At 55.9% G+C, this 9,614-nt stretch overlaps 1 protein-coding gene across 2 annotated transcripts; it reads right to left on the reverse strand.

The window, feature by feature from the left end:
* Positions 1 to 302: 302 nt before the first annotated feature.
* On the reverse strand, positions 303 to 7,506 carry UPK3A (uroplakin 3A; the record flags this gene model as incomplete). 2 transcript variants are annotated; one of them, XM_080706337.1, is made up of 6 exons in its annotated part: positions 303 to 459; positions 860 to 992; positions 2,600 to 2,682; positions 5,044 to 5,323; positions 6,431 to 6,586; positions 7,455 to 7,506. In XM_080706337.1, 6 exons carry the CDS (start codon positions 7,504 to 7,506, stop codon positions 303 to 305), a joined length of 861 nt encoding a protein of 286 aa, XP_080562463.1. The 2 variants fall into 2 exon arrangements, with proteins under 2 accessions (XP_080562463.1, XP_080562464.1); XM_080706338.1 differs by lacking the exons at positions 2,600 to 2,682; positions 5,044 to 5,323.
* Positions 7,507 to 9,614: the final 2,108 nt, after the last annotated feature.

Consider the following 9,614-nt stretch of genomic DNA (forward strand, 5'->3'; position numbering starts at 1 on the left):
GATCCTCCTGTCTCAGCTTCCTGAGTCCTGGGACTACAGGTGTGCGCCACCAGCCCTAGCCAGGGAAGTTCTGACTACAGTGCCCCCACCGTCTCTCGAGAAAGTCCAGTGCCTCCATGTGGCACCACCCATTCATTCTGTCCATTTCCACCGAACTCAAAATCTTGGAAGATTTTATTCAGTTTGCCTAGACATGGACCAGTCTGCCCGGCTTCTCCTTCCGTCCTCGGTCACCAGCGCTGATGCCCAGGCTCCGGGCCCAGCCGGCGGGGAGGAGGCTGCCGCGCAGGCCGGGGCTCGGCTCAGTCCTGGAGCTTGGGGAACACTTCTGCCCTGTCCAGGGGCGGCCCCCGGCTCACAGAGGTGTAGGAGGGCTCCGAGGTCCCCAGGGACTTGGGGACAGCCTCCTGTGTGATTTGGGAGTCGTGCGTCGTTTCCCCATCGGAAGCGCCCATGTCCCTGGCCGAGGAGATGGAGGAATCAGAAATCAGGGAAGCAGAGCGAACCCAAACTCCTGCAGCAGGTGGAGGGCTTAACACTCAGACTGCGTTCACAGATGCTACCTCACCTCAAGCATTCCATCAACCAGTCTTCTTCTTCTTCTTCTTCTTTTTTTTTTTTTGTGGTATAGAGGATTGGACTCGGGGGCATTCTACCTCCAAGCTACGCCCCCAGATCTATCGTTTTAATTTTATTTTGAAACAGGGTCTCACTAGGTTGCTGCGGGCATCACTAAGTTGCTGAGAGCCTCTCTAAGTTATTGAGGCTGGCCTCGTACTGCGATCCTCCTGTCTCAGCCTCCCAAGGACCTGGTTGCTGACTGTCTCCCAGGGGAAGGCCGTCACCGGCAGGTACTCACAGCAAGCTGAGAAGGATGGCGCCCGCGAAGCCCACCAGCAGGAAGAAGGGCAGGGAGCCCAGGATGGAGGTGATGACGATCATGCCGCCGCTGCGCCGGCCTGGCCACGTGTCGATGGCCGCGTAGGGGGTCGCTGCAGCAGGACCAGGGCCCAGTTACTCCCCAGACCGCGCCCGCCTCTGTCCTCCCTGCCCGGGACGCCCGGAACCCAGGTGTGAACCGGGCACCTAGGCCGGAGCTGCCCGACAACCTTGCTCACCCTCAACCCGCTTCCCGTCCTATTCTGTGTGTTTCTGGCCCTTCCTCTTTTGCCTTTTTTTTTTTTTTTTCAGCACTAGGGATGAAACCCAGGGGCATTCTACCTCCAAGCTACACCCCCAGTCCTATTTTTTATTCTTTTTTTTGAAACGGTCTCACTGAGTTGCAGAGGGCCTCACTAAGTAACTGAGGCTGTTCATGAACCCTGACCCTCCTGTCTCAGCCTCCCAAGTACTGGGATTGCAAGCGTGCATCACCACACCCAGTTCCTCTTTTCGCCTGATTCAAAATGATAAATGGGCACAAGTCTTCTGGTGGGCTGGGTGGATACGGAGGCCAGGCCAGGTGGCTGGTGTCCCCTAAGAACAGTGTGTGGACGCTGGAGCCGCTCACTGGGCAACATTGTCCCTCACAGATGGCTGCCTGAGCCTGTCCTGCGGCTCAAGGCTCCAGCCACCAGGTCTGGACAGTCCCAGGAGCTCACTGTCCCCGCAGACTGGTCTTACGTCCTGCCCCCAGAGAGGTGGGCCCCGCCCAAAGGACCCTGGCCTCTCCTCCCCATGTCACAGGTGCGAAACTCGGGTCCCCAAGTGCAGGTGTGAGGGGCCCAGGCGGGAACTGAGGCAGGACCCTGGGCCTCCAGGCTGCCAGCGGGACCATGGTGTGTGCCCAGGAGGGCAGCGGGGAGCAAGGAACGGAGGGTCACCCATCACACACTCACACACAAACCACACCACAGCACGGGCCCCACATACACACATACCACATACACAACACACACTCATACACACACTTCTACCCTTACACATTCTATCACGCAGTTACGTACAGCTGAACTCATTAACACACATACCACACACACACATTCCATCACACACACTCACACACACACACACACTCACACCCCACAAACACACCACACAACTGGCTAGCATGTGGCCTCCGGAGACCTTCGGGGCCCTGCCTGCCCCTCCTGGGCCGGGTGTGGGGTGGGGGTCCCCCCATGGGCCTTGGAAGTCCTTGTGTGGCCCTGACACTGAGCTGGGGGGCACAAGTCTGTGCAAACTGGGCCCTGCTGAGAAGCCGCCTCCCCGCTCAGGACAGCATGGGCTCAGAGGCCAGCGAGGGCGAGAGCCAGGCACCTCCTTCCCAGCAGCGCCCGTGGGACCCATCCCCGGTGTGGACAGACGTTTGCTCCTGGGGGCTCCAGTTAAGAAGCCAGGTCTGCCTCTGCCCAGGAAAGGCCTCCGACCTTGACTGCAGCCCGCCCGCCCTGCGCCTGGCCTGGCCCTCCACTCCGCAGCGGGAGGCGGGAGGCAAGAATTCAGGTTCAGCCATCTTACCAGGTGTTTTACTCAGCAGCCCAAGGGCCTGATGCACCTGGGAGACTCGGAAGCCACAGCCCGCGTCTCCTCGTGGTCCCTGCCTGGCCCTGCCTTCCTGGGGCCCTTAGGGCCACCCGGCCCGCCCCACCCCACTTACGCCGGTTGGTTCGGATGGGATCTGACCATAGCGTCTGGTCTTGGACCAAGCCCGTGGACATGTTGACCAGGACGTACTTGAACCTGGAAGGAGACAGAGAGAGGATGACTGTCATCCACCCTGTGTGCCCAGGCCGCAGGGAGGGAGGAATGGCCATACAGGGGTACAGACGGGGTCTTGCAACAGAAAATGCTGGACCGGATCCTGGCTGCGCCTGTACCCTGAAGCCTTGGGGGTTGCAGGTCACAGTGATGCCCCAGGCATTTCTCTGTTTGTTTTGTGCAGGGCAGGTAGTACTCTTGCAGAGTACTGATTGACTCTTGCCTCCTCCAGGCAGCACTGCCACCACTGTTCCAAGCCTGGTCCTTGGGATCACGATGGGACTTAAAGGGGTGGGGGTTGCAGATCTGTCATCCCAGCCCTTGAGAGGCTGAGACAGGAAGATCGCAGGTTCAAGGCCAGCCTCAGCAACTTAGTGAGGCCTTCAGCAATTTAGTGAGACCCTGTTTCAGAATAAAAAAATAAAATAAAACAGAGCTGGGAGTAGCTTGGAGATAGAATGTCTCTGGGTTTCTCAAGTACTAGATTAAAAAAACAAACAGATATACAATCTCTACAATCCCACAACCTACTTAATAACAAAATTAGCTTAAAACATGGATAGTCTGAAGACTGAGACATTTATGGTCTATAGTAGTGTTTTGCCAGTTTAATTAACTAATTAATTAATTTAATTATTTAGTCTGTGTGTAACTCCCCACATCTGTTTCAAGGTCAGAACCCCAGTGTGCCCGCTCATGCCCCCAGATAGGGAGGCTTGTACGCAAAGCCAGAGGGGCTGCCTTGGCGATCGGGGAGGGAGAGAAGCGTTCCCACAGAAAAGACACGTTCAGAGAATCCGGCTTGGGGCAGGGAGAGATGGCAGCAGGGACCCCTGTCCTGACCCCTGGGCAATGGTCTGTGTTCCGAACAGGCCAGGAGGCATCAGAGATCCAACCTAGGTGTCTCCATGGCAATTGGAGAGGGTGTAACCCACGGCTTGGGCACCAGGTCAGACCCCCCTCCTCCACCAGGGGTGGAGACTGAGCTTATAAAGATGCTCAGGAAATGTGTGGATAAGTAAGTGGGCTCCACTGTGGCGGGGAGGGCAAGAGAAGGAGGGAGACGGTAAAAGCAGAGGATGTGTGTGGAGGGAAGGGCCTTCCACAGGGCCTAGTTCAGACTGGGTGGCGGCTGGTTGCTAGGCAACCCTCCCTCTCTGGACCACAGTTCCCTTCCCTGCAAAACAGAGGGGTCTGGGTGTGTGACTTCCACACAGGTGGTGAGCAGGACCAGCTGCATTCTTTGTGCAGTCCAGTGTGAAGTAAAATGTGGCCCCTTGTTCAGAGTTCAAAATTTCAAGCTGGTTTTGATGTTGTACACACAACGTCCCCTTACTTGGGAGGCTAAGACAGGAGGAACTGTACCATATAAGACCCTGTTTCAAAATAGAAAGGGCTGGGGATGTAGCTCAGAGGTAGAATGTCCCTGGGTTCAATCCCCAGGACCACTCACACACAGAGAAAAAATCGAGGTTCTTAGTTTCTTTTTATGCTCTTTTTATTTTAGCTTTTTTTTTTTTTTTTTTTTGGTGGTACTGGGGTTCCTGGAAGCCCTTCTACCTCCGGGCTACACTCCCAGACCTATTTTTACGTTTTAATTTGGAAACAGGGTCTCCTAAGCCAGAGCGCGCGCGGCTGGCTTCGAACCTGCGCCATCCTCCTGTCTCTGCCTCCCAAGCGCGGGGATGACAAGTGTGCGCCACCACGCCCGGCAGCTTATTTTTTATATATTTGGGGAATAGGGATTGAACTCAGGGGTGTTCTACCTCTGTGCTTTATTCCAGCTCTTTTTTTTTTTTAATTTTGAAACAGAGTCTTGCTAAATTGCTGAGGCTGGCCTCAAACCTGCAATCCTCCTGTCTCAGCTTCCCAAGTGCTAGAATCATAGTTGCATACCACCATGCATACACCCATCAGAGTTCTTAATTTCTTTTCTTTATCTTTTTTTTTTTTTTTTTTGCGGTACTGGGGATGGAACTCTGGGGGCATTCTACCTCCAAGCTATGCCCCCAGCCCTATTTTTTATTCTTTTATTTTGAAACAGGGTCTCACTGAGTTGCAAAGGGCCTCACTAAGTAGCTGAGGCTGGCCGTGGGGAACCGCGCTCCTCCTGTCTCAGCCTCCCAAATGCTGGGATTGGTTCTTAATTTCTTGATTGCAGAGCATAAGGCCACACAAGGGCCTTTCTGAGCCCCAGCTCTTGGCGCTGTTGCGCGCGTGGGCAGCCACCCTGCCTGAGGCTGGATGGTCCCAGCACCCGCGCTCTGTAGAGGTGTGGCCTCTCCCCCGTGGGTCTTGCCAGTGGAACAGCTGCTGCCCTCCTCCGGGGCTGCTCACACCTACCTGTACTCCGTGGCGGCTGAAAGGGGTGGGTTGCAGAGGCCCTGGAAGTTGGGGTCCCACAGGCACGTGCCGTTGCTGCCCACCCTGACCAGGTAGGCACTCAGGATCTCCGAGGCCTGGGTCACATCCCCGGCGGCATCCAGGCTGGGCAGGTCACTGCAAGGGGTCAGGTCAAAGGCCGCGGCCTTGTAGGGGCCTGTCCTCCCCCCCTGGGTTTGCTGGAAGGTCGAGCTCAGCGGGGTCTTGCTGCTGTCCTGCACAGAGGCATTCCTGGAGCTGGCTGCAGAGGGTGCCGGGAGTGAGGATCCTGGCCACTGTAGCTTGATGTCACCCCACCTTTCATCAGACACCCCGAGCCTCCTCTCTGCCCCAGCCCTGTGCTGGGCACCAAGTCACAGACGTGATGCAAGCTCTGTCCCTGACTGCCTACGTGGTGGGGAGATGGGCAAGGGGCAGCTTGTTCCTGGCTCCAACACGGTCCTGGCTCTCCCCTACCAAATCGTGTGTGTGTGTGTGTGTGTGTGTGTGGTACTGGGGGTGGAAACCAGGGCCCTTCTACCTCTGGGCTACACTCCCAGACCTTTTTTATATTTTATTTGGAAACAGGGTCTCACTAAGTTGCTGAGAGCCTCACTAAGTAGCTGAGGCTGGCTTCGAACCTGCGCGATCCGCCTGTCTCAGCCTCCCAAGCGCGGGGATTACAAGCCTGCGCCACCACGCCCGGCTTAGCACCTGGTACAGAGGAAGACAAACTGTGTTGAGCCTTTTCCTTACTAGCTGGGTGATCTTTCTCTTCTTTTTATTTTTTTATTTTTTGTGTGTGTCTGGGGATGGAACCCAAGGGCATTGGACCTCCAAGCTACAACCCCTGCCCTATTTTTTATTATTTTTATTCTTTATTTTGAAACTGGCTCTCGCTGAATCGCAGAGGGCCTCACTAGCTAGCTGAGGTTGTCCGCGAACCGGATCCTCCTATCTCAGCCTCCCAAGTAACCAATCTTAAACCGGCTTGGTGAGTGGGCCAGTTAGGACTTGGGCTCAAGGCCCGAGAGCCCTGGGTTTCCCTCCAGCTCTGGGGACTCCCGTGAGTTATTCCACCCTGCTGAGCCTCGGTCCCCTCCTCTGTAAGAATTACCTTGCAAGCTGCTTGTGGGATTATGGCTGAGTACCGTGTACTCAGCGATCGATCGGTGCTGTGATTACCCCCCACCCCGACCGGATGCTGGCAGGGGCGGGTCTGTACTGCAGCCACCCGGGGTTGGCCCTACAGTGGATGCCGGCGCAGGCGCAGAGCACAGGCGAGTTAGGCTACCACAGCAACTGAGCATGTCTCCCTGGGGACAGGTTAAAGCCCCTGAGGGGAGCTGGAGGGAAGCAGGGCCCTTACCTGAGTCCACCATGACATAGAGGTAGACCTCAAAGGTGCCGGTGAGCGGCTCTGAGCTGTCAAACACGCACAGAGGCTTCTCCAGGGCCACCGTGGTGAGCGTGGGGTTGTTGGTGGCAAAGGTCACGCTGGCCAGCTGGGGCTGGAGGTTCACAGCTAGAGGAGGCAAATGAGATGGGAGCTGAGCCTGCAGAACTGTGCACCCAGGGGCGCTCCGCCCCCACCCACAGTGCGCTTGTCCTAGGCGCTGGGCTTGGCCCTCCCTATGGGCCGTCTAATGAACTCGTCAGAGATATGGCAGTGCCCCGTCCCCACCTGCCAGTCATCCTGGCCAGACCCCGTAGTCTGGCCAAACTGCTGCCCTTCCTCTCCCTTCGCAGACATTCAGTCACCAGGAACCCCACACGCCTCCTCAGCACCTGTCCATCCTGCCCTGTCCCCGGAAGCTGGGTACAGGGCCCCTCTACTTGTGGCTTTCCCTCCAGGGACCTTTCCGGGCCCCTCCACTCCCAGCAGTCCAGCTTCTCTGGAAAGGCAGGAGGTCTGGAAGCTCAGGGCTCTGCTTGTCCAGCCTCCAGCCCTCCCCTCCATGCGCTGCCCACGCTGCGCTCCAGCCACAGGCCTGGGCAGCAGTTCCCAGGCTGGCAACCCCACTGCCTCCCAGTCCCCAACGTGCCATGTAGTTTCCCTGGCGAGAAGCGCCGGCCTATCTCCCCCAACCCGTGAATCTGGGTCTGGTCGGCCCCTGTGCACTGGTCTCTCCCAGCACTGCCCAGGGCACCCATCTCAGGGCTGTGGCCACCCATGAATCCTCGGATTCCCACCAGAGAACGCTTCTAAATGTTGGCTAATAGTAATAATAATAACAACAATAACAATAATGATATCTGAGTCCCCAGCGCCAGGAATCAGTGTCTGTTCCTGGAATTAATGAGATTCCCGGGAAGATCAGAGGAGCCTGGGAGGGAAGGTCAGGATCCAGGCGGCCCACGCCCTCCCGGGCCTGCTCTCATCCCCTGCTTACTCCAGCCAAGCTGCAGGCCGCCGAGGGCCAGCAGGGCCCAGAGCGGAGGCATCACCGGGGTCCAGCGGCGAGCGCGGGTACCTGGCCTCTCCCAGCTCACCTGCCGGCCCAGGGCCCTCGGCGCGCCCCGCCCCCGCCGCGCCGACCAATCCGCGGCCTCCCCGCGGGCTATTTGCATAGGCTCCGCCCCCGGCTCCCCTGGCAGCCCGGGGCCGGCGCGCGCGAATCCATCCTAACCAAAGTGCCTACTGCGTGCCGAGGCGGAGCTTCCCCGCCATCCCTGGTCTTAATGAGACCTTGGGGCAGCCCACCTTCTCCTGGGGCCTCAGTTCCCACCTGTAAAAGGCCGGTACTAATTTCTGCCGTGTGCCAGTCACTGGGAAAACTGCAGCCTGGGAACACGAGTGTTGGGTCTGTGAGTATGCACACTGGTAGTGTAACTCTTCGGGTTCATGGTGCAGGACCAAGACCCAGGAAGGCCGAGGAGAGCCAGGGACTCACCGGGCGGCGGGTGGCCACCCTACCTGTTTCCTGGTGGGGAGGGAGCTTGGACGTGTAATGGGGCCCTCCCCTGGGTGATTTCTTCAAGTATCAGGAATCTGCACACATCTCCCAACACACCCTAAGTCCATCTTTGGTTTTGAGGTACTGGGATGGAATCCAGGGGCATTCTACCTACAAGCTATACCTCCAGCCTTAGTTTTTATTCTTTTTATTTTTGAAACAGGGTCTCCCTGAGTTGCAAAGGGCCTCACAGCTGAGGCTGTCCAGAAACTGCAATCCTCCTGTCTCAGCCTCCCAAATGCTGGGATTACAAGAGTGTGCCACCATGCCCGGCTTCAATTTTACATTTGACATGGGTCAGTAAAATGGGGGGGAAGAGTTAAATGAAAGCCAATAGAGACCAATGGGTCTGCGGAGGGCGTGGGCGCCATCACTACCACAGAGAAAGCCTGTCTCAGCAACTTTGGAACAGGTTGTCCTGTCATCACCCTTGGGGGAGAAAACTCAAGGACAAAAATACCAGAAATCCAACCCAGAACCTCGTCATGAGCTGTTGAGAGGCCTGGGTTCTCACTGTAGGAAAAGGGAGGGTTGGAATGGAGGAAAGAGAACTCTGGGCTATTTTCATTTTTAATTCTGAAAAAAAAAAGCAACTTTTTACCTCAAAGAGCCAAGAAGTTAGGAGAGAGTAGTGGGGTAATCCCAGTACGTGGGAGGCTGAGACAGGAGGATCCTAGGTTAGCAGCCAGCCTCAGCTACCTAGTGAGGCTCTCTGCAACTTAGTGAGACTCCGTTTCAAGATAAAGAATAAAAAAAAAAACAGCATTGGGAACATAGCTCAGAGGTAGAACGCCCCTGGGTTCAATCCCCAGCCCGCCCCTCCCTCCAAAAAAAGAGGAGAGAAAGGGAAAAATTCTTAATCCTCAAACCTGTGATCCTCCTGGCTCAGCCCCAAGAACTGAGACTACAGGCGTGCGCCACCAGGTCCAGCTCAGAGGGTACACACATGTAATCTCAATACTTGGAAGGCGGAGACAGGAGGATTGCAGGTTTGAGGCCGGCCTCAGCAACTTCGTGACACTCTTTTTCAAAATAAAAAGGGCTGAAGTTATAGCTTAGAGGTAAAGTGACTGAGTTTAATCCTCAACAGAAAAATAAAGATAAAAATGGTTGCCGTGTGGTTACGTAAAAGGGGCCCGTGCTGGAGTCCTGGGGGTGAAGTGTCACCACACGTGCGCAGGGATGAAAGACGCAGCAAGACGGATTGAACCAACGGAGCAAATGCCAAACTGTCAGCAGCTGGAGAATCAATAGGAGGCGCCTTCTACCCCGAGCGACCCCTCCTGCCTGTTTTTTTTTTTTTTTTTTTTTTGCGGTACTGGGGATGGAACCTAGGGGCATTCTACCTCTGACCTACACCCTCGGTTCCTTTTTTGTTTTTTTACACTTTTATATTTTTTCTCACTGAGTTGCAGAGGGTCTTACTAAGTAGCTGAACCGTGATCCTCCTGTCTCAGCCTCCTGAATGCTGGGATGACAAGTGCGCCGCCACGCCGGACCCAGCCCTATTTTTTATTCTTTAATTTTTTTTTTTTTTTTTTTTTTTTTGTGTGTGGTACTGGAGATGTACTGGGGCTGGAACCCAGGGGCATTCTA

The sequence above is a fragment of the Muscardinus avellanarius genome, assembly GCF_963383645.1.
Source record: "Muscardinus avellanarius genome assembly, chromosome: 11".
Taxonomy (NCBI): domain Eukaryota; kingdom Metazoa; phylum Chordata; class Mammalia; order Rodentia; family Gliridae; genus Muscardinus; species Muscardinus avellanarius.